The following is a 25,596-nucleotide window of genomic DNA, read 5'->3' on the forward strand; positions in this document are numbered from 1 at the left end:
TGTGGATCTTCTGGTGGCCAGGGAACTTGAACTTGGCCCCTTGGAGGGCCTCCATGCTCCTTGTTCTGCAGGTTGGTGCGGACGCACATTATGACTTGGCCAATGTGGACCCTGGCCCCTGTGCCCTCGGGCTTTCCAAAGGCCCCGTGCATACCTGTCTGGAGCCTAGGTTGGGGACAGCATACCAGTCATGAATGGGCTGGAAAGGGCTGTCTTCAAGGTATCTTAGGGTAACCTGTACAGGCAGCAGGCTGCACACACTACCGAGGAGGCTGTTTGCAGCTACTGCACGCTGGGCGCCCATGGGGAAAGGAGCACAGTCGGCTGAATTGGCTGCAAACGCTTTCCTTTTTTCTTCTCTTTCTCTTCTTAAAGCCTCTTCTGTTATTTCATAGAGTTCCAGAGGAGACAAATGCCTGTGATCAGTCAGTCAAGCCGACTGCAATTCTTACTTAAAAACTTTTACTTTCATTTTTGGAAATTAAAGTGTTTAAAGATAAAAACAAAGAGAAAAATAAGTATCCATATTTCTATCACGCAGATTTAGCCACTGTTAATTTCTTGATGTATTTGTCTTCATTCCTAATTTTCTTCTCTTGTAAAAGAAATAAAAATTGCAGGGTAACAGGGAGAGAGGCAAAAACTATACATGCTCATTGTAAAGTATTCAGACTTAGAAAAAATACAAAGACTCATTCACTCAATAAGTATTTATTGAGCACCTGTCAGGCACCAATACTGTTCCAGACACTGAAGGTACAGGAGACAATAAAATAGACAAGAAAATCCCAGCCTTCATGGAATATACATGTTAGGAGGAAAAATTACAAATAAGAAAAGTAGTAAATTATATAGTATGTTGGACGATGATAAGTGCTACAGAGGAAAATAAAGCAGGGATTGGGGTACAAGGAGAGTCACGACGAATTGCCACTTTAAGTAGGATGACCAGGGAAGGTCTCAGTGGAATCTGAAAATAAACTTAAAGGACCTGAAGGAGGTGAAGAAAGGAAAAAAATCAAGCCAAATCTCACTACCCATAAATAACATAATGAACGTAAGGTGAATGTAATTCCAGATATCTTTCTATGTATATGTACAGATATCTGGATGAATGGTTATGATGAATGTACAGAAAGATACAGCTGGGAGAAATATACTGTTATAAAAAACGAATTCACACTATAAAAGATTTCTTTTCAATCATCAATAATCTGTTTATTAAGCACCTATTTTTGTTTCCAGAGACATACATATATACATACATGTATCTGTATCACCCAGATGTGGGTTTGGGATTGCATTAAATCTAGAATCAATTTGGTTAGAAATGATATATATATATTTTAAAAATTACTTATTTATTTATGGCCTGTGGGACCTTAGTTCCCCAACCAGGGACTGAACCCAGACCCCTGGCAGTGGAAACACGGAGTCTTAACCACTGGACTACCAGGGAAGTCCCAGAAATGATATTTTTCTTAAGAGTCTTCCAACTCATGAATGGGTCCCACCACTCCATTTATTCAGGTCTTCTTTAGTTTCTTGTGGTAATGTTTCATAATTTTCTATGCTGAGGTCTTACACATCTTTCAGATTTATGTGAAGGTATCTGATGCTTTCTGATGTTACTGCAATCAGGATTGTTTTTTTTTTAATCAGTACTGTTTTAATTTCAATTTCTAATTGTTGCTAGAATATAAAAATACAATTATTTTTATGTATTAGCCTGTATCCTGTAATCTTCTTAAATTCAGATTCTTTTTCTAAGTTTATTAATTTGGATTTTCTACATACACAATCATGTCACCTGAGAATAACAATTTTGTTTCTTCCTTTTTAACACTGGCTAGAATCTCCTGCACAAAACTGAAAAGGAGTGGTGACAGCAGGCACCTTTGTCTTCTTCCTGATCTCTGGGGAGTTAAAGTTTTCAATAATTCACAATTAACTATGATGTTTGTTAGAATTTTTTTGTTTCTTTAGTGGATGCTCTTTATTAAATTCAGAAGCTCTCTTCAATTCCTACTTTGAGTTAAAAAAAAAATCCCAAACGGGTGCTGGATTTTATCAAATGCTTTTTATGACTCTATGAAGATAACTTTTTCCCTTTAGTCCTGTAAATGTGGTAAATATTAATTTTTCAATTCTGAGCTACAGTCCTTGCTTTGCATTGCAGCATGTAAACGGAAACTTGCTGGTTTCTGTGGTGTAAATCACTTCCACCACGGCAGGTTTCAAGCTGCCAGAGAGGTGCCTGCAGAGGTGGGCAGCAGTGTGTAACAATGGTTCTTGTGAGCCAGTGTGAGCCAGCTCTGGCTCACCTCTGACTGCAGTTCCCAGGAACGAAAATGTACAGCTTCACTAGACCAGCAGGAACAAAGCAACTTCAAATTACCTATTTTATTAAAAGTCTCACAGACAATCTAGGAAGTAGATAAAATATGGATATAACTCCCTTAATTTTTTCAAGTCTTGATTAAGTACCTAATAAACAGTGTCTAGAACTATGTTAATGCAAAGGAAAAAACATAACTCTTTGAAGAGCTTACAATCTAAACGATCTAAACAAAATTAACAGAGTGTGCTTGACACTTGGAGAAACATCTTAAGATAGTCACAACTCGGTGCTAAAGAAATCCAAAGGTTGGATGGGGTAGTCTAGGAATTCTTCCTGGAAGAGATTAGATGGGTCATGAGCTAGGTCTTAATGGAAATCACGGGATTTGGACTAGCAGAGGAAAGAAGAAAGGAGGCAGGAGAGCACCCGGTACCTGTGGGAGCTCACAAAGCCGGGCGACATTCCCAGCACTCTGCTGGGGAGGTGTGCCTCCATTTCCCACCTGTGCAGCTGCAAGTGGCTAAATGATACTTCACATTAGTAATCAAATACACTCATTCTGGCTTTCTGCATGTTGATGACAGTAAGCTCAAAAACCAATTTTCTACTGAAATACTTTTATAATTAAGGTCTCTATAGAGTTCTCAGACTGAGATCAAAAAGTGTTCCTAAACATCCAGGGAATAGCTAGCTCACTGAGTTGCTCAAGTAGGGTTTACTTGGCGGCTCAGAAAACATCTACCCAAAATCAGAATGGCCAAGGTCCAGACAGAGCCCGAACATTGTTTCCTCTTGAGTATTTATCTGCCCATAAAGAACACATGGAAATGACCTATGCTCTACCATTCTAAAATAAGTCTAAAATTATTAGATTCTAGAAACAGTTTTAAAAGCAGAAATGTGGAAAATGGAGCTATGGCTAGAAGTGACATGGACACTGAGGCACGGTTCTCAGAGCACGTGTAAGAACTGAGTGATAAAGTATCCACTCATCATCAACACTGGACTTACACACTACTTGGCCAATTTAAGTAAAATACTTCCTCAAAACAAATTTTGGATTCACAAAAACATCTGGATTTCAGCTATTAGTTATACTAATATAGTTATGTTAATTATCCTAATGATATGATTAATAGCAATACCGTATGATTCTGAGGTGGATAAAGTAAAATGTCTCGTAAGACGTCCGCAAAGAACTCAGTGTTGGTGTGCCAAGTTAATTCCCAACTCTCACACAGTAGTTACTGAAAAATAGAATTTTCATGCATACATCCTTAATTAATAATTTTTAATGATTTCTTTGTATCTAATCAATTTAGATAATATTTTCTCCTATACAGAAGATTCCAAAATAAAGAAGCACACACAGAATATAGCCAATAGTAGGTTGTATCAATTTACTTCACGTAAGAACAGCACATTTCAGGCCTACGACTTCCGTTTAATATCAACGAAAACAACCTGTACAGAAAACCCAAAGGCAACCATATAGCACAATATGTAAAATGTGCAAATATACTTTAAAATGCAAGTTATCCTATAGCATTTTCAAGGCAGAACTTTATAGTAAATTAAGGAATCTACCTCATTCTAGCTGACTTAATAACCCTTTGCATGTAGAGCCAATGCAAATGTACAAGGCACAACTTAGTGTTGGTGCTCAAGTATGTAACACACACCCTCAGATTATTTATTTGAAGATATTAAAATAATACAATATCATGTTTGTATTTTATTATTTAAGGAGACATCAGCTCATTTCTAAAGCTTCATGAAACATTACACTGATAACATACGTGTGGCCAGGACGAGCTGTTCCTTGAACTTAAAAGGTAAAAGACAAGACTCTAGCTAACCTTTAATATTAAAAAAAATTTATATATATGTACACACACACCGCCCCCATCACACACAAGAAACTTCCCATAATCCAAAGGGAGGCTGTCCCTTTTAGCAAAGGCTCCCATTACAGTATTCCACGGCAGAATTATTTAAAAGGTACACGTTTATTAACCCCCTGTTTTGGTCAATCTTGCTACAAAAAGACACTGAAATAGACAATTTTCTTCTTCAAGGTAGAGACAATGCCTAATTTAGAGAGTCTTTCTCTTGAGATTGCACAGTAAAAGGTATTACTTAGTTAAATATAAAAAAGCTTGCTGCTTTTACAGAAATTATTTAAATCTACAAGGAGAAAAAAGTCAACCTATCAAAAAACCAGTAAAAGCCTTGGCTAGAACACAATTCAAAACCTTTCAAACCCAATCAGTGCTCTTTGCTGTTTTACTGCCCATCCCTGAGAGTAAATCATTTTTAATTTTTGTAATAAAGTAAATAAATTTTACATTGACAAGAATGATGCTTAAGTTTTTTTTCAAAATATGAAATAAGCCCCACTTCATTTTAGTTAAAAAAAAAATGAATGCTCTTTGCAAAGACCACTATTTATAAAAATTTAAAATATTTGTATCTCAATCAATTTTAATCTTCTTTTTACTAGGTAATTTCTATGTTTTTGCTATTTATGTCACTCATTTGCTTATAACCCATTATTTTATAATTTTTGTTAACAGGAGGATTTAATTGGTAATGGAGCAAAAGTACATATAAAACTTAAATGAATGCTGAAGTGAGATCTCTATTTTCCTGCAGTAAAAGCGTTTTACCGGAAATAATCTGACTGCCATCCTAGAAAGGCAAAAATACCTATGAAGGAGAGAACACACGTGGTAAACGTCTTCCTTGTTGTCTTTGGTCTAGCCTTCTTGGCCAAAATCTTCTGTAAACTTCTTTAATTTCAACAAGTCGTGCTCATTGACTGTGGGCTTTGTGCTAGATAGTGACCGTAACATATCCGACTGTCAGGAAAAAGAAGTGGGGGAGTATTAGTAATAGATTTAACGGAATAAAAAACATTTCATTATCAACATTCCTAACTTTTGCCTAAGGTTAAATGTGAAAATCTGCATCGTGCCATAAACTACTGACGATAAACTCTCTTGTTTTCCTGAAGGACATCTTTGACCAAGTTATTCCTTTGCTTATAAACTTTCAGTTGCTTGCCTTGTCACGATCACAACTTTCAAAGGCTCCTCAGCACCCTGAGGAAGTACAGTCCTCTTAGCCTGATGATCAAGGCCTCCAGAATTAAGTCCCCGATCGCTTTTCTGGCCGTATCTGTTTATTCTTAAACAAGAGAGCAGTTGTCCAAGTGCAACTCAAAAGGAATGCAGTCATTCACTTATACTTATGTGAAACAGAATAATACCATTTAATCAAAATCAACTAATCAAAAATTTTAACTGTTAGTTAAAATTACAATCAAAATGGTAAGAAAATATACAAATATCAAGGATTCATTAAGAAATTAACTTCTAGGCCATGTCTCCTGTAAAACAGTATGGAAAACAGTCAAAAGAACCAAAACTTTAAAAAATAAACCAAGGATTGCAACAAAAAAGGATTTCTGAATAATTTCTCAGATAAGCATTGTGGTTGATTAACACATAAATATATCTATGTTTACAGATGTATTTCTCTCTATATATGCATACAAACTTATATGCATATATGTACATATTTGTCTATATATCTAGGTCTACACATCACGTGAAAGTTTCCCCTTTGAAAGTTACTGTTAATTTTGACATATAGATTTGAAAATCTATAACTAAAGCAGAAGATTTTTAAAAATGACTGTTTATCAATAAGAAAACATAAACATAATAAATGTACCTTTTCAATCACAGTAAGTTCACTAAAATTAATATGGCTTACAAAATAATAAAGTCTTACGAATTATTTTATTTCTTCCAATAGAAACTACAGCAATGTCATTTTTATGAATATTCTAATTCCTCTAATATAAACAGAAATGTAATTTTTTATAATAAAAATTTTGTTTTCAGAACTTTTTAAAAGAGTAGTGCATTATTTAAACTTTCTATGAAGCTCTGAGAAGTAAAACAGGAAAATACTATTATGAATACTATGATTCACGCATTAGCGTTTCTGGATATTTTACAAAATCTGAGATTCAGGGGAAAAAATTTTAACCAATCCCACCATTTTGGTGATAATATCCCAGCTATAAGACCTATAATGTCAGAAACCTGTATGTTTTTAAAAATAGCTTATTCACTTAAAATTTCCTCGAAGCCCAAGAAAACATTTTAAAGATAATTATTTTTTTATATTTTACATTCAACTAATCTTTAAAACTTTTTAAGTAGTTAGTATTAACCTTTTTGAACTAATTTTACAAAACTGAAAATTTTATCTGACAAATTATAAAATATAATTTTTTTCTGCCTGCACGGTGCAGCATGTGAGAGGTTTAGTTCCCCAACCAGGACTCGAACCCATGCCCCCTTCACTGGAAGCATGGAGTCTTAACCACTGGACTGCCAGGGAAGTCCCCATAAAATATAAGGTTTTAAAATTTTTCTTAAAAGCAAACAAAATGTCAAACCATGCAAACAACTGGCTCCAAAAGTTTATCCCCAGGGACATCCATCCACGTCATCTCAATGGCACCAGGATCACCTGGAGAACAGGGCGTTAGCAGATCATCTACTATGTTGTTAGGATCAGCTTGTGAAGGTCCGCAAACCTGGAATAAACAGTACAACAACAGAACAAATTAAATAAACATTAAGATTTAGACCAGGGCTTCCCTGGTGGTGCAGTGGTTGAGAGTCTGCCTGCTGTTGCAGGGGACACGGGTTCGTGCCCCGGTCCGGAAAGATCCCGCATGCCGCGGAGCGGCTGGGCCTGTGAGCCATGGCCGCTGAGCCTGCGCATCCGGAGCCTGTGCTCCGCAATGGGAGAGGCCACAGCAGTGAGAGGCCCGCGTACCGCAAAAAAAAAAAAAAAAAAAAAAAAAAAAGATTTAGACCATTAGCAGGAAATCTGAAAATGTACTATTATTTTATGTTTTGTTAAAATGCTTACTTCTGAAAATAAACAGAAGCGTATACAACAAAAAGTGCAATTAGCTCTGGGTGATGGGATAGATTTTGCTTGATTTTAATCTTTTTCTTGGATGATTTTCTATATTTGAAATTTCCTACAATAAAATTACTTAGATGATCATAGGGAGAAAATAAGTTAAAATAAAGTAAAGAAACAATTACCTGTAGCTAAAATTTTCTTTTTTTTTTCCTAATGATTATTAGGTGGTCATAATCCTAGAGACCAAAAATAGACTTACTTAACACACTGCTATATTTAAAATAGATAACCAACAAGGACCTACTGTATAACACAGGGAACTCCGCTCAATACTCCGTAATAACCTAAATGGGAAAAGAATTCGAAAAAGAATAGATACATGTATAACAATCACTTTGCTGTACAAAACTACCACAGCAATGTTAATCAACTATACTCCCAAAAAAAAAAAAAAAAAAAAAAAGACCTACTTAAAAACTCCTTTAAGCTACTCTGTTTTCCATAGCCAAGAAATTGCTGTGATCTTTGGAAGGTTTATTATTGTGAAATTACTGAATCTTTGTCTTTCCCCACAAAAACTCCTTCTTCAAATATAAGTACAAAATTAAATGCTGAATGTAATTTCAGTGCTATCTTACAATTCATAACTGATTTAAAAGAAAAAGTTTTAATAACATCCAGAAAAAGAAACTTTGTGACATAGAGTCACATATAGTATTTAGAAGGCAACACACTTGTATCAAACCAGGGACTGCTTTCATACTTAATACTTGTTTTACAATGATCAATCTTAAATACTGTCTCAGGATTGGGGCAGGGGTAGAGAAATAAATATTTTCACTTTACTATGTGTATTTTATTGTCTGTCTTTGCTCACAACAATTTCAGTGGCAGGGATTTTTGTGTTTTTTAACTTAAGTACTTTAAGTACTTTTAACTTAAGTACTTAAGTTTAACTTAAGTACTCTGACTTACCTCTGGGCCCAGATTAGTACTTATACATTTAATAAATAAAATACACAGGCAAACTTGTTCTTGCTAATTGAAAAATGGAGAAGATGGAGCCACAGAAAGATCTACTATAGTTGGTGATACAAACGGCCTGATGTTAAAAGAGATTTGCCTGGGAATTCCCCAGCGGTCCAGTGGTTAGGACTCGCTGCTTTCACTGCCGGGTTCAATCCCTGGTCCGGGAACTAAGATCCTGCAAGCTGTGCAGCACGGTCAAAAAACAAAAAGAGAAAGAAAGAAAGAAAGAAAAACGAAATTTGGCTGCTTCAACTCTATCCTCCTAACAAGGGCCTGGCTTTAGGGTCATACAAGCCATCCCTAGTAGTTATACAGAGAACTGAACGGAAAGTTCTGAGTATGAAAGGACTGAGTTCCTTCTAAATGGCCAAGAGAATTTAAGAAAAAACACAACGGTTGTGGCATAAACTTGATTCTGAGCTAACCATATTTCTCTCAGTAATGAAATGGCTGAAGAAGAGATGAGTAATATTTACTGGGCTATTCAGGTACCATGACAGCTGTTTTATGAATATTCCTTCATTTCATTTTCATAAGAGCATTTCAAAGTAGTAATTATCATCCTTACTTAAGAGATGATAAAAACTGAGACTTAAAAAGGTAATGCAATTTGGTCAAGGAGATAAAACAAGTAAATTGTAGAGTCAGGCTTCAAATTCAGGTTTTAATTCAAGCTCCTCATTTAAAAAAAAATTTTACTGTGGTATATAACAGACACATATGTGTATCAGAGTCATGACATATTAGTTTGTCATATACCGATGGATTAGGTTTGCTAACAGTGTTTCAGGATTTTCATATCTACGTTCATGAGCATACTGGAGACTGCTGTCCTCAGCAAAAGAGCTGGTCCAAATTACCTAGTCTACTGTTACTTAAATTGAATATCCCAAGACCACAGTCTTTTCACAAAATTCTCTCTCAAACCATATACACTCAAGTCATTCATGCAGACCAAACAGTGCATGGGAGAAGCAGGAGAGAAGAATGGTTGAGGCTTCTGAAGTACACCTTACCTAGAGAAAAACCACACCTCCAATCCTCTCTAGCTGTACCTTGGCAAACTGTGTTAAAAACATCCAAGTCCCAGTTTAATCATGTTAGTCTAGAACTAACCATCAACAGGTGGCTATATGTACCTTTTGTAGAGCTTCTGTGAGGACCAAATGAAATAGGAAGATGATGGAGCAAACACAGTGCTGGGCATGTGAATATTTAAACAATATTAGCTATTATTATTTTTACTTTATTGATGAGGTGTAAACATACTAGATTCTGCTCGAGGATATTCTAATTACATCAGAGACAATCACAGATTTAAGTTTCTATATTTATATCAAAATAATAAATACTTCAAAAATCACTGCACACAAAGTTTTAAAACACTTTGGGAGAACTTATTTTCAATGAAATGGAAACATAATCTTTTATGTAAATCTACTTATTTATTATACAAAACTGAAATCTTCCTAAAATTCTTCAAAGACAAGTCAATCATGGTCTCAAAGCTTGATTTTAAAAATATATGAAAAGATGGATAAAAGTTCCTTACCTTTTTAAAATGAGTAGCTGACTGTACTTTCCTAACTGGCTGCATAAGTGCATCACGTACAATGACACTTATGTCTGCCCCTGAATAGCCTTCAGTTTTCTTCCCAAGTTCCCGGACATCTGCTTCTGTTAGACTGTTCTGAGTGGTCCCCAAGTGCAGTTTAAACATTGCTGCTCGGGCATGGGCCTCAGGCAAAGGAATATAAATTCGTTTCTCAAATCTTAAAATGAAAAAAAAAATTACATCAAGAATATTACTATATAATACTATTTAATTTCTATTAAAAATTAGTTTTTCAAGAAGAAACAAGATATTTAGATATTCTCATTTATACAAAGTTAAGCTGAATCAATTAAATGGGCTCATATCCATCAGAGTTAAACAGATACATATTTAGGTTAATAAAGGGGAAATATCCAGAACACATTAATAAAACCAAAATAGCCAGGGAACCAGTCTGGAGTGCTTTAGTTTTTCTCACATGATTTTTGAATTATTTTGGCCAGAGTGTTCACGTGTCTGGAATTCATGACACGACATGTCCTACAGGATTACAATTTCCTGTAGAATGACACTCTGAACTCCTGATCAAGGGATTAATATGATTAAAAGTGTGAAATAAGAGATGACAAAAGAATTACCTAAATTCTAAGGAGTAAAATCACTCAAAATCTTATAATTTTGCTTGCCTTCTTAGAATTTCAGCATTTGGAGATAAGGAGGAAGCAATGAGGGACAATTTAAATGGGTCTGTGAAGACATTTTCTTCTCCAGGTAATTAGTCTCTCTGGCAATAAGAGGAATTTTAAAAGTTTCCACTATCTCTAGAGATGGGTTTAGAATTAGGCCATTTTTCAAAAACAACCAGCACATTTCCTTTCTTGATACTGGATGGTAATCTAACATTCTGGCAAACCATCAAGTGAATGGGGTAAAAGCAGCAAAAACTGAAGTGTTCATTTTTACCATGCACAATTAAATCAATGGGATAGGGAACTGTGAAGCAGTGAAAAGTAAGGAGTCTGTATACCTTTCCTGTAGCTCAAGTTTCATATTCAGTTAAAAATTATAGACAGAATTTTTTAAACTGAAACTATATCTTTCTTAGCATACTTTAACTTGTAGAATTGTCATTTTGCTAAAATTTTATATTTAGCAAAATGGAAAAACCTTCAATGGAAGGTTTTTCCATTGAAATATCAAACTGTATATATAAATTTCTGAAGCATCAGTGCACCTACTAAGCTTAATTAGAACTAAAGTAAGCATTAGGTAACATACTTTCGGACGTGAAAGATTCCAGTAGGTGTAAATCTTGGATCTTGAACACAGCAGGCAAACAAACAAGTGCCTGCCTCTCTTCCCCAAGGCGGGGGCCAATAGGGTTCGAGCACATTAAAAAACATTCTGAAGTTATCAGAATGCCTCCTCAACTAGACAGAATGGGAATTAATATTCACTTATTATATTGTAATTAGAAATAAGGTATTTACTGTATCGTCATACCTTCGCCTAATGGCAGAATCCAGAACCCAGGGTATATTTGTAGCTCCCAGAACCAAAATTCCATCATTGTCCACACCAACCCCTGCATCAAAATAGGTAATGTTTTAAATAATTTGCCATTTCAAGTGTTCTTTGAACATCATGTGTTCTCTTATGAACGTGGTACTTTAATGTTAAAATGCCTCATCTTGAGACTTTCTCTCTGAAAAAAACTGTATTTAACCACATTTCTTACTACTAGAATATGATGCAAATATTCCCTAGAACCTCCTAAACTGTGGGAAAATACTATTAATATTCTTTTCAAAATATTTCTTGAAAGATTTAATTTGAAGTTTATATATTTTTATTGATATTGTTTCTGGCATGTTATAAGTGAATATATTAATCTCTTCACTATTTATACCAACGCGATGATTACAACTGGGTAAAAATTATGTATGCATGTGGATCAGAACGAGACATGGCATAAGACTTGGACTATAAGAACGGAGAAATTCTGCTTGAAAGTTTTTCCATTACTGTCATAATAATGATTATACAATAAAGAGAAACTATTTTAAAAAATCAGCAACACTACCTTGCATTTGAACTAGGAACTCTGTCTTAATTCTACGTGCAGCTTCACTTTCATTTTCACTTCTTGAACCACACAGAGAATCAATTTCATCAATGAAGATAATGGAAGGTTTACTCTCTCTGGCAAGTTGGAATAAGTACTTAACTTGCCTAAAAATAAATAAAGGTTTCAATTTCTAAAAAAAATAGTAAATGACACATGACAATGAAAAACCTAAAACAAAACTATATACCAATAGTATAGGAACTCTACAGATTAAAAAGTCTCATCACGTTTTGATCTCTAAAATAAGATTACTACATTTGGATAATTCATTTCATGATTTACTAAACCATACACATATCATATATGCTATCTTCTCCCTATGAAATAAATTCCAAACTAGGGACTAATCTAACAGAAATGAATACCACCTGTATTTATAATAGCACTTTTTTTGAATGTCTATTAATGATATAAGAAACCTATTACTTTATAGACTGAAATAGTGACTACCAGGCAAAGAAAAACTTAAAAAAAAAAATCAATTTACTACTTACTTTTCACTTTCACCTAGCCACTTAGAAACAAGGTCAGAGGAAGATATTGAGAAAAATGTTGAGTTGTTTGCTTCTGTTGCTACAGCTTTGGCCAAATAGGATTTTCCTGTTCCAGGTGGCCCAAATAACAGGATTCCCCTCCAAGGTGTTCTCTTGCCTAAAATTTGCATTAGAAAAATAACATGAGACTTTCAAGACTGTTGACTTCAGTTACCAGAGACATCATCCACAGTGAAGAATACCGTGAAGAGGTTTCCACTCTAAAGCTAGCCGTAGAATAAAACAACATTTAAATAAATCAATCTAAGGTAAGTATGTCCTAAGTGTACTTTGCTTTTTCTAGAGACCACTGTGTCAAAACTGTGTTTATATAGCTATAATCCTTCTAAGAGAAAGTTCATTTGCTTGCTCACTCATTCAACCACTACGTATTGAAACCACGACATGTAGGCAGAGAACTATGAATACAAGGATCTCTGCCTTCCAAGGCCTTCCAGTCTATTAAACAGAAAAGAATTCAGTTAAAAGGTACTTCCTGATCATCTACTATGTGCACTGCTCAACATCAGAATATTGTAGGAGAAACTATACTCACAGGAGAAGGGCAGCTGGAAATATTCTTTTAAAAATATTTATGACCTTTGGAGGAGCGAAACTAACACAGTTTGGATGACTGGTGAAGTTCTACTCAATTCCTGATTCCACAAGGAAGCACAGGTTATTTCAGGTGGCAGATTCCCATTCCAGTGCTTGGGTAATGATAAGCGGACTCTACCTTAAATACTAGTTTTGCCAAAATATAATAGCAAGTGAACAAGTAAATTCTTTGTATCTCAGTTCTGCTAATGAGAAATTATAATGCTGCCTTAAATAAACCAGGCTGGGTTACAACTGGCAATAAAATATCAAATACATATTAAAAAAACCTACTAGGTGTAAACTGTGGGTGGACACACGGTGTCTGTAAAAGAATGATATACAGATGACTGATGGCAAAACTAAATATCATGTTTATTGTTATGAAAGCCTCAACTTTACTTGAATTCTATTTGCCTATTTTAAATGTCTGCAATTATAAATCAGTGTTCCCTTAAGTGCGGTACATATACCACTGGTGGCAATGAGATGCTTTTAGGTGGTATACAAATACTTTTCAATTAAGTAATTTTTAAAATGCATTCTATAAAAACACTAATTTTTCCATTTATAGAGATACAAAGAAGTCTTCTAAAATAAAGTTACTAAGTAAAAACAAGTGAGCAAAACAATCTATGGTATTAGAAGTCAAAAGCGTGATTACCTCTGGGGAGGAAAGAGGCAGAGAGGGATTTCTAGGTTACCAGCAGTACTTTATCATCTGGGTGATGATTATACAGGTGTACTCTGAATGAAGCTGAACACTTATGGGTTCCTGCATGTCTTTGTATATTATGTTACAGTTTAATAAAAAGTCTGCTCTAAAAGTGAGTGATTTAAAGAAAAATATTTAAAAAATAATGGTACACGTATATGGAAAAATTCATGAAGATGACACATATAGGACTCATGTTTGGGAAACACTGGTGTAAGTAACACAACATAAAATGAGTTCAACCGTATTTTTGTACCTTTATAGGATTATGATGTCAACTTTTACACTGTTAGTTTCATATTCCTGAAGTGAGGTTGTGAGTCGTACCTCGAAGCTAGGTGGACAACGGGTGGCCCACGGGTCCTTGCTCTTCATCACTGCTCTATACGACATCACTGTCTGGACCTGTTCAGTTTGAGGCCAATATCACAGATTTGCTCTCTACATAAACCAGCTTGCTTTTAAAAGGAAAAACCTCTGTTTCACTGTTAGACTGTGGGTATAGCCATATCACAAACACAGGCTATCAGTCAAAAAAAGGACAATGTGAAGGAACGGTTCAGCACAGACAAACCACGTACTGCTGGAGCTGTAACTTCAACTGTACCCAGATGGTGGGTTAGCAATATTCTCCTTGCAGTGATAAAGAGCTACTAGAGGATACGTGCTTCATATGAAACTGTTCAATAATTTTAACTCCTCTGTTTAAGAAATGGAAATACTCTTATAAGACTAGTACATGTCCACTGCAAAAAAATTCAGATCAAAGTCAAAGGAGAAAGTAAAAATCACCCATAATCTCATCTCCTAGACATACATTAACATTTTTATGTCAATCTTTCTACACCTATTTCTCAGCACACACATTTAACAACATGGAATCATACTATACATACTATGTAACTTGCTTTTTGATCTTCACAATATAGGTGGACATTCTTCTATGTCAATTATAATGTAGATCTAAATTTCTTAATGTAGATGGTATCCTATACTCTAATGAGTGCACAGTATTCTACTGTATGTCCATGATTTACCCTATGCCCTACTGCTTGACATTTAGGTTTTTTTGCAATAAATATATTATAAATATGTATATGCATATGAAATAAGTATCTGTGTAAAGGTATATCACTGCCTTACAACAGAATTAAGGTAACAACTCGTGATATAATGACAAGAATTCACAATACTTTACTTCAGTCATCAACACATTTAAAAAAAAAAAACCATCAAAAATAATTATTTAAAGGTCATCTCACCCGTAAAGAGATGAGGAAATTTAATAGGCAATATCACAGCCTCTTTCAGTGCTTCTTTGGCTCCTTCGAGACCAGCAACATCGCTCCATTTCACATTTGGTCGCTCTATAACAATGGCGCCTACAAAAAATTAGGTCATCTTTAAAGAGCACTATTCCATCACATTTAGAAGACAACAAGAAATAATGATGAAATACAGAAATGCATTATAACTTTGTCTGGAAAAGTTCTATGTATTAAAAACATTTCTGAAAGTGTGTGATGAGGACGAAGTTGTTAGGGAGTAGTGAGGGGGAGTCAGGACCTGGGGTGGGGAGCCAGATAACCTGGGGTAAAGTCACTTAACGTTTCTACCTCCACTTCCTCACGGCGAAATAAAAACAATACCATCTGCCCAAACTACTTAGACAGGTTAGTAGAAAGATCAAATAACGTAATGAACGTTAGAGTGCTAGGAAGAGCACCAAACGTTACAAAAAGTAGTTGTAATGTTTGAGTACGTTGATTCTGGAATAGCTCCTATTTCTCTCTCTTTTTTTTTTTTTTTTTTTTTTTGCGGTACGTGGGCCTCTCACCGCTGTGGCTTCTCCGGTTGCGGAGCACAGGCTCCGGACGTGCAGGCTCAGCGGCCATAGCTCACGCGCCCAGCCGCTCCACGGACCGGGGCATGAATCCGTGTCCCCTGCAGCGGCAGGCGGACTCTCAACCACTGCGCCACCAGGGAAGCCCTATTTCTCCTTTTAATCAAAAGAAACGGTGATCTAATGCTCTCCTTAACTACAGAAAGAAAATATACTTAACGACTTTAACTGAAGATAGGCAGGTGGATGGATGGATAGATAGAGGGAGAGGGGAAGGGAGGGGTGAGGAAGCAACAGGGATGATGGAGAGGAGAAGGTGTGCTCTTACAGACATGCAATACTTTCCCAAGGTTTGCCAAATTTTCTATCTGGCTTCTAAATAGGCCTATTTACAATTTTTGTACATTAACAAAGTCATTCAAATGATTTAGTTTTTGGACACAATATATTCAAAAGCCATAGCAAACTGTTGCAGTAAGGAGAAGTAAAAATCAGTAAGAAAAAAAAAAAAAAAATCAGTAAGAGTCCACAAAAGATTTCTCTTACTATAGCGTGCTGGCAAAACTTTCCAGATCTTTTATCAAAATCTTTCCCAATTTTCAGTATATAGAAATTGCTCAACTACAAACTACAAAGTAGCCTGTTCAAAGGTGATGTGTAATTGTTTTAAGTATAATATCACCACTCACACAATCTACTGATTACCTATGATATTAGTTTTATGGGTATTTTTTCTTGTTTTGAAAGATCATCTATTATTCTAAGAATGCTATACTCTGCAACTTACTTCCCTAAATTATGAAAATCTTTAGCTATACATTAAAATGAAATGAGGGACTTCCCTGGTGGCACAATGGTTAAGAATCCACCTGCCAATGCAGGGGACATGGGTTCAAGCCCTGGTCCGGAAAGATCCCACATGCCGCGGAGCAACTAAGCCCATGTGCCACAAACTACTGAGCCTGCGCTCTAGAGCCTGCAAGCCACAACTACTGAGCCCACGAGCCACAACTACTGAGCCCGCACACCTAGAGCCCGTGCTCTGGAACAAAAGAAGCCACTGCAATGAGAAGCCCGCGCACAGCAAGGAAAAGTAGCCCCCGCTCGCCACAACTAGAGAAAGCCCGCGCACAGCAACAAAGACCCAACACAGACGAAAATAAATAAGTTTATTAAAAAAATAAAAAAGAAATGAAACCATAAACACTTTTAGCATTCTAAAAGTTCAGACTAAGTATAAATTAAGAAAAATAGCCAATTCACTTTTTCTTTTCTATGTCCCATACAGATTAGTAACCCTACATGAGGAAAATATTACATCATCTGATAGGATTTTGTGTCAGTTAAACAAAAGTAAATTTATATATAAGCATTATCTGGTCAACTAAAATCTTTTGTTACGAATTTTCTAAATGTGTCATAATTTATCTCCACATTTAACTAATACTTTTCTCTTTAAAAATTTAAGCTAGGTGACTTTGGAATGTTCAGTGATAAAAGACTATTTAGACAAAAGTAGTGTCAATTATTAGATACTGATTAATGATTTTTAAAATTAAAAGAGAGGGATTATTAGAAAATAAAAGCCAAATAATTTGATAATTCCCAATTGTACAAATTTATGCATTCTTTTGATTATACTATTTATTATACTAATATGTTATTTAACCTCAAAGTCACTGAATATCAAAATTAACAGAAAATTCAAATCATGAACTTTAATTTTAATAATAAAATATTACACTTAATGTCATGACCTAAAACAGAAGTAAAAAGATTTGGAAAATTGTTTCAGGAAAAATGAGGAAAGATTCAAAAAAGGATATTATACGATGAAATCCATCAGCAAACCATGAAACTAAAAGATGGAGAAAAAGGATTCTCAGATACGAAAGGCTAGGACTCCTTCATATTCTATTTCATCCTGAAATTCCAAATAAATTTCCTCATTTAAATGTTTTAAGCATCTGTATTTTTATACATCCTTGGGCCTTATCATCACTCATAGGAAATGTAAAAAAAAATTCCTTATTAAAAATTGTATCTTTTTCAAAATTAAAGATACAATCCAATTTTTACTTCCGTGGGGCAGAGCCAGAGAGAGGAGGAACAAAACCAAAAGAACAGATAGAAAAAAGCTTTTTGCCTTACAAGTAAAATAAAGCCACTTGGCATGGACCACTGGGTTGCCCAAAAATACTTACTGAGGATGAAGTATGACCACACTGCTCGAGGCAGTGCAAACTCAGTTACTGCCCTTGGACTACACCCACCATTGACGCTGGCGTGTAAAAATACCCTCGTTAACTGTAGTGTTTTCAAAATACTATCCTTATAGTATTACCCTATACATCCCAGAGGGGTCAGTAAGACAGAAATATTACCAAAATGGAGATCAGAATAGCAAGATTAAAGGTCTGGCCTTAATGGATCTCTTTCCCAGATATGTGTTCTATTCAGCAAGATTCAAATGAGATAAAATACATGTTACCAATGACTGAGCATAAAATTCAACTTGAAAAATCATTAGATAACATATCAAAGAACAATCAAGTCTCAGTAGCTAAAGAAGCCAGCAATTAAATAGATGCCTTTTTAGATACACAGAGCTACTATTTACTGAGTCCCTAGTACTGTCAGATGTAATATTAGGCAGTTTTTACATTGTCATTAACCTTTTAATTGCCCTGAAAGTATTCTTAACTTCCACTTTAGAGCTGGGTCTCAGACTCTGAGAGGTTAGGGAATTGCCCAAGACTAGACAGATTTAGGCAGCAGATCCCGGAGTGGAATCCAGATGTGAACGCAGCTACAATCTATGCCCTCTGGATCATGCCACTTCACTACAGTAGGGAGAAAGGGCTTTTATAGGTGTGGAAGGTAAAAAACTGAAAGCCGAAAGAGGGAAATGTAAATGGGAATGCTGAAATGGGATAAAAAAGCAGATTAGGAAGAGCAGGTAGGAAACATGAAAAAAATAGCATCAATGAATAAGCTACAGCAACAGCAATAAAAGCCAAGTGTGAGTCCTCATGCATTCTGTTCCTCTGACAGGAAATTTCAATACCATCAGATTTTATAGTAAGCTAATAGTATAACTGCTACCCTCTCTAAAAGGGGACAAATAAGACAAAATGAAAGACAGTAAGCTTTTAAGGCAGATATAAAATGAAACAATATTTTTACTGCATGGAAAAAAAACCAACCCATTAGAGACCCTATAGAGCAAATCTTATAAACATGTTCTCAACAAAGCCAGCATGTGACCACTGGGAACCAAAGCCAGTTCTTGAACCTCATTTAAATACAGGTGGGAAAAAAAACCCAATTCAAATAGACAATTCACTATGAGCTTTTTAAAAATAAAATAGTAAATTTAAAAATGAAATCTAAAGCAACCTTGAAGTTGACTCTGTAGTTTCTTTTTTTCAGGATCATCAGATTCTCCTTCCCCATCACTGTCATTCCTAATAAAAAGAATTTAATATATTCAAATGATCACTCATTGCTATCAAAGTAAGGCAAAAAATAAAGGAAAAGATTAACCTGAAATATCCGTAATTTAAGTGGCAAAGTTAGACATTCACATTAAAAGTTAAGCTTATTTTATTACTTTTCAGAATATACTAAATAAAATAGTAAGCACAGGCATATTACCCATCAAAATGGAATCATGAACAGGAAATGGACAAAACGACCAGAATGAAGTCAGGAACCAGCTCCAAATTCCCACGACATACCTATTTATGTACTGATATTAATTCATAAATGCATGACCCACACCTCATTCCACAAAAGATTTAAGATGAATTACAGGAGTGTTGTAAACAATTAACAATAAAAAAAATCAGGACCAGGCAAACTATATATTAGAACAAGAAGCCATAACTAGGAGGAAAACCCCCCCCAAAATATCAACTATTTAAGGTACAAAGGTGCATAACCCTTAGCCTAGGGGTTCCAAAGGATGGATGAAGCTTTTGATGAAAATGAACTGACCCCAAAGAACAAGGAGATCAATGCACACATTTCATATCTAGGGATTTATTCTAAGGAAACAATTTTAAATGAGTTCAAGGATTTGACTACAAGGATAATCATGCCCATATTGTTTGCAATAGGGAAAAAATTAGAAATAATGTATATTCAATTATAAGGATTAGCATGTGACAGAATACACTGCAATCTTCAAAGCAAAAAATATGGCATTACATTATTTTTCACATATAAGACATAAAGGGGAGTAAAAAGATGGACAGGTTTTATCTCAGAATGGGCTTGCTTGGTTATCACAGGGTGGTGGGGTTATTTATGGGTAAGGTGGAGACTGCAAACTGATTCACCTTGACATTCACTCCAACCTTCTTCTACTGCGTTTTCTTGTACAGTAAAGACTGTACTTGTTATAAAACTGCCCTTCCCAGGCTCGCCTGCAGCTGAGGCTCCACAGGAGACCAAAGTCCTGCTGGAAGGCAGAAGCAAGCAACTGAGGTAGGGGCTGCATGCGAGGAGACGCCTGTAGGTGAAAGCACTGCTTTGCTGAGGGCGCTGTGGCAGGGCCTACTGCCCACTCCCCGGCACCGGAATGCTGGGCAAGGGAGCTGGCAGCAGTGGGATCCCTGCTGGAACTACCCTGGTGGAGGGGGGCATTTCTCCTAGCCATGCGGAATCCAAACTTGACTCCCCGGCCCTCGAATTCTGTAAGGGAATGCACTACAGGGATCCCTGCTTTCCCAAAGTTTGCTTTATGCCACTTTGCTTTTACAAAAGACCTATATTAGTACTGTTTTCAGTAACTGAAAGATATCCAAAAACGATCATCACTTTAATGAAGGCAAATAACGAAAATAGCATTTAGCATTTGTTTTACAGTGAGCTCTTATGAGGCAGCACGCACCCTGAGCAGTGAGAGGGGCCCCGCCAAGAGCCTTCCGAAAACCACACTCCATCTCATCACCAAGCTGAACTGTGTCAGCTTTGAACTGTGTCTGTGAGCATCTGTGCTTTATCTCCATTTATTTTTGTGCATCCATTAGCAAGAGGTAATTGCTTCTTTGCTTTACCCCATTTCAGCTTAAAGTGGGTCCCGCCATCCAACACAGAACTGGTATCCCCCTGCTAGGCAGACATCTTAGGAGGGACACTACACGGTCTCCAAGCAAGACCAGGTGAGGCTCAACTCCCGGGGGAGAGGACGTTTCTGCGGGCCAGGGGGTCTCAGCGAGATCTGGGGGTCCAGGTACTTGAGGTCAACTGATCCTTCCCAACAGCTTTCATTTCATTTTCATCTGGAGTCCCAGTCTTACAATACATGCCCCAAATTTCACACAAGAAACCCAGTGAGGTTCAACTGATCTTGAAATCCAATAAGCTATGAGATCAGCTGGGTCTAATTTTTGTCATGCCAATGCTAGAGCTATAAGATAAAATATTCTTAGGGTATCAAAGGAACTCTCCGGTTCCCCGACCATGTCTTGAACAGAGAATATAAAACCTTGAGCTTATAAGTTTTTTCAAACTCTCCCATGTAATTTGAGGCAGGCTGTCAACTCTAGTTCTCAAAATGGCCTTTCGTAGTAGCCACAAAGCCCCCAGAGCACTGCCTCCAGGGCACTCCATGCCTGGTGACCACAGGGGTTATCTAAGTTGCTTGTACCACTGCTTACCATGAACTGTAAGTATTACATCCTATAATGCTAATCAGAATTTCCTGCCTTCATATCCAACGAAGCCAGATGACCCCACCCCAGAGTCTTGTTTTCTCCAAGTATGTTGTCACTTGGAACCACTTCTGGCTCCAATTAATAGAATGATCAGAGGATCTGGGTAGAATATGTTCCCACTGCTCAGCACAGAGCCTGACATGCACACATTAGGTGCTGAATACATAAATTCTGCATCTGTAAGTGATATATCGCCCATCTAGGAAGACAATTCAAAAATGAGTTTTGATGTTTATATAAATTATGCTGTGTCGCTTTCTTTACAATGATAAAGTAAAGCAAATCTGATGCAAATCCACATCAAAAAACTTACATATCCAAAATTTGTTTTATATTACCAGAGTTGTTTTTCATTTTGTCCGTGTGCTTAGTACTAAGTCAATACTACTAGTCAAAGATTCAATTCACAGATTACTCCTACAATTTTAAACTTCATTACATAATGGGCAGAGGGTAAAGAATTGAGTAGCATTCCTACCAAATGTTTTTTCTACTACTACCAGGCAGTCAAGGAGAGCAATTTGAGGTATATCACCCCCGAAGCTTGGTAAACTAGGGGTCCACAAACTTTTTCTGTAAAGCACAAGACAGTAAATATTTTAGATTTTGTAGGCCATACGGTTCCTTGTCACAACTACTCAGCTTTGCTGGTACAGCACAAAAACAGCCACAGACAACAGGTAAGTGAAGGCATGAGGCTGTGTTCCAATAAAACTTTAGTTACGAAAGCAGGCAGCAGGTCAGATTTGGCCCATGAGTCACGGTTTGCCAACACCTAGTTTAAACAAAGGAAATTTCCTTCACAAATTAAATTCAATTTTATCCTGTAATTCGACACAATACAATCTCACTCTAAAATACATACCCCTTCTCATCAGCTGGACTTGGCTGTCCCTCTTTCACTGGCTTCTGTGGTTTTTTCTCCTTCTTCTTCAGGTACTCCTTCAGTTTTTCTGCTCTATCAAGATACTCTGTACACTTGGCCCTGATACTTTGCTTGGCTTTATCACCCTGTGCTTCATCTATTGAAGGGAAACGAGAGAGATTTTTCCTTTAGTATTCTTTACAGACAGGTATAAAACTCCTAGACATACTTTTCCAAAAAGGAAAATCGATTTTGGAGGAGAGAGAAAAGATCATCTGTAGCTCATCATAATCCATGATTATCAATCCTTTCTATTCCTTCCTCCAGCAGGGTTGGGGGCCAACAGTGAGTGTGAGTCAGAGAGAGTTCTGAGCAAGACACTAGGATATCTTAAGTTAATGTTAAATAATAAGAAGAAATTATTTAATATTCTGTGGGCTTCATACTCTTCCCTTACATTCTGTGCAGACAGCTAAAAGCGGCTTATCTCATACAAAACCAATTATAAGACAAATAGAAGTAAAGCAATATTAACCATTTCCATCAACGTCTACATAAGCTTTATTTCAGAGTATAAAAAGTGACAGAAATCCCATATATTATGAGTACCACCAGTACAGTAATTTTACTAAAGGCCCCTGTGAGAGCTGTTTGAAAAGGAGACTTCAGCAATATACGCAGTGTGTGGGATTAGCCCCACCTATCTTATACGTTATGATTAATTCTTAGTTTCACTTTAATGTGACAGAAAAACCTCAAAATTAAATAGGGAAGCTCAAAAGAAAATCCTAAATTATCCAACTGCTAAAATTTTTTTTAAAAAAAAACGAAGTTTGCCAGAAAGACACTTTTTCAATGTCTTATTTCACATATGTTCAGCATTAGGTTTAAGATCCATGAAGGCAGGGGTCGTTATCCATTTCTTCCTCACTGCTGTATCTCAGTGCCTAGAACAGTAGCTGGCAGGTGGTAAACACTGAATACATATTTGGAAATACACAAAATGTCTCCCAACCTATTTTTGTTTGTTTCTGTTTTGGCTGCGCAGCACAGCATGTGGGATCTTAGTTTCCCCACCAGGGATCGAACCCGCACCCCCTGCAGTGGAAGCGTGGAGTCTTAACCACTGGACCACCAGGAAAGTCCCCCAACCTATTTTTAAAACATCTATTTTCAAAGAGATGTTTAGAAAATGAGTAGGTCCAGATTACATAATCTGCGTACATAACCAGTAAAATGAAAACTTTTTCCCACTGACTATATGGCATTTTAATATGTTTAGGTGTACAAAGTAATAACTATGACACCTGTGCACATTTGTTGGTTGAGTACTTAAAAACTACTAAGAAGCTAGTGGGACTCTTTTGCAAATTGATGGTTTATAATTTTCTGGCATTGTACTTCAATTTTTATAAATGAAAGAGAATAATCTTTTTAGTGTTTTTAAATAAAAAAACAAATGATGACCTTACATTTAACTACATGGAGAAAATACTGTACAGCGTGTTGGTAGAGTTGAAGGGCTTCCTCGTAGTTCCCAGCTTTGTCTTCCTGGGCTGCTTTGCTAGCAAGATCTATCGCTTTCTGTTTGAAGGGAGGCAAAACTATACCATCAAAATCAAAGCATAGCATAAGTCTGAAATAAATAATCACGTTGAATGTTTTCTTTAAAAATGAAAGCAACCTTAAAACAAATCTACCTTTTTTTCTAAATCACAACTGCATTGTATTATAAATTATAATTATTTATAAAATGCAAATTACATTTCTTCTATAAGTAAATGCTATCTGAACACCTCTTTATCTAGTACCAATCACTGAGATTCTCACATAATTTTTCACTCAACAAAAGTCAAGCTCAGGGCTAGTAAGGAATAATCAAGTAACATGAAAATTCAAGTTAAAAGCATTTATGGAAATTCTCAAAAATCAAATGTCTAAAGCATATGACAACAGTAAAATTTAAACGGGGTAAAACCCCTTCAGAAGCAATAGGGCAATGAAATACCAAGAGTCTGAAAAATACCCAAATCTTTTAACTCAGTAATTAACTAAAAGGTTCACTGAGCAAAGACAAACCAGAGAGGTCTTTTGAAAAAACAAAAACAAAACTTGAAAACTTAAATTTTAAATAGTGAAAAGATGCCACACAATATAAAAAGTAGAATTGTTAAATATTAAGCAGTATTTGTAATAATATGGAAAAATGAATAATGGAAGTTTTTAAAAAGCATTATACAATTTTTACATATAGCATGAGATCAAGTATTTGAAACAACAGCAAACAAACAAATAAACTTTTAAAAAGCACAGAAGAAAGATGGGAAGGAAATTTCACAGAGCTTATCTTTGATAAGACTCAATTTTTTTCATTTCCTACTTCACATCTTTCAGAAATTCCATAATGAAATGGGCAACTTTTGTAGTACTTTTTAAACTTTTTATTTTATATTGGAGTAGAGTTGATTAGCAATGCTATGTTAGTTTCAGGTGTGCAGCAAAGTGATTCAGTTGTACATATACACGTATCTATTCTTTTTCAAGTTCTTTTCCCATTTATGTTGTTACATAATATTGAGCAGAGTTCCCTGTACTATACAGTAGGTCCTGGTTGGTTATCCATTTTATTTTACTTTATTAAAACTTATTTTATTTTTTTAATTTTGGCTGTGTTGGGTCTTTGTTGCCACGTGTGGGTTTTCTCTAGTTGTGGCGAGCGGGGCCTGCTCTGCGTTGCGGTACGTGGGCTTCTCACTGTGGTGTCTTCTCTTGTTGTGGAGCACAGGCTCTAGGCTTGGGGGCTTCAGTAGTTGTGGTGCGTGCAGGCTCAGTAGTTGTGGCATGCGGGCTTCAGTAGTTGTGGCATGCAGGCTCAGTAGGTGTGGCTCGCGGGCTCTAGAGCGCAGGCTCAGTAGTTGTGGCGCATGGGGCTTAGTTGCTCCGCAGCATGTGGGATCTTCCCGGACCAGGGCTGGAACCCACGTCCCCTGCACTGGCAGGTGGATTCTTAGGCACTGCGCCACCAGGGAACCCAGATCCATTTTGAATACAGCAGTGTGGACATGTCATCCCAAATTTCCTAACTGTCCCTCCCCCACCCCTGCAACCATAAGTTTGTTCTCTAAGTCTGTGAGTCTGTTTCTGTTTTGTAAGTTCAAAAGTTGTAAATAACTTAAAAAAAACCCACACACACAACTACCAGAAATAGATCCATACAGCTATGTCCAACTGAATTTTGACAAAGATATAGAAAGGCAAGTTAACGGCAGAAAGATAGGTTTTTTTTTTTTTTTTTTGTGGTACACCGGCCT

At 36.2% G+C, this 25,596-nt stretch overlaps 1 protein-coding gene and 1 non-coding gene across 2 annotated transcripts in view; both read right to left on the minus strand.

The window, feature by feature from the left end:
• Positions 1 to 207: 207 nt before the first annotated feature.
• LOC115859397 (small nucleolar RNA SNORA70) lies at positions 208 to 339 on the minus strand. The gene has a single exon (XR_004042050.1). It is a non-coding gene; the product is annotated as a small nucleolar RNA SNORA70 (small nucleolar RNA).
• Positions 340 to 3,724: 3,385 nt separating this feature from the next.
• Positions 3,725 to 25,596, minus strand: part of VPS4B (vacuolar protein sorting 4 homolog B) — a 31,572-nt gene continuing 9,700 nt past the window's right edge. The window contains exons 2-11 of the mRNA XM_030868124.2: positions 23,758 to 23,869; positions 22,286 to 22,442; positions 19,097 to 19,164; positions 15,117 to 15,236; positions 12,504 to 12,660; positions 11,965 to 12,113; positions 11,385 to 11,466; positions 9,879 to 10,098; positions 6,816 to 6,956; positions 3,725 to 5,202 (exon numbers count right to left, since the gene is read on the minus strand). Of these exons, the coding sequence (XP_030723984.1) occupies positions 5,101 to 5,202; positions 6,816 to 6,956; positions 9,879 to 10,098; positions 11,385 to 11,466; positions 11,965 to 12,113; positions 12,504 to 12,660; positions 15,117 to 15,236; positions 19,097 to 19,164; positions 22,286 to 22,442; positions 23,758 to 23,869 (1,308 nt within the window). The 3' untranslated portion in view covers positions 3,725 to 5,100. The remainder of the gene's footprint in view (positions 5,203 to 6,815; positions 6,957 to 9,878; positions 10,099 to 11,384; positions 11,467 to 11,964; positions 12,114 to 12,503; positions 12,661 to 15,116; positions 15,237 to 19,096; positions 19,165 to 22,285; positions 22,443 to 23,757; positions 23,870 to 25,596) is intronic.

The sequence above is a fragment of the Globicephala melas genome, chromosome 13 (genome assembly GCF_963455315.2).
Source record: "Globicephala melas chromosome 13, mGloMel1.2, whole genome shotgun sequence".
NCBI classification, from domain to species: domain Eukaryota; kingdom Metazoa; phylum Chordata; class Mammalia; order Artiodactyla; family Delphinidae; genus Globicephala; species Globicephala melas.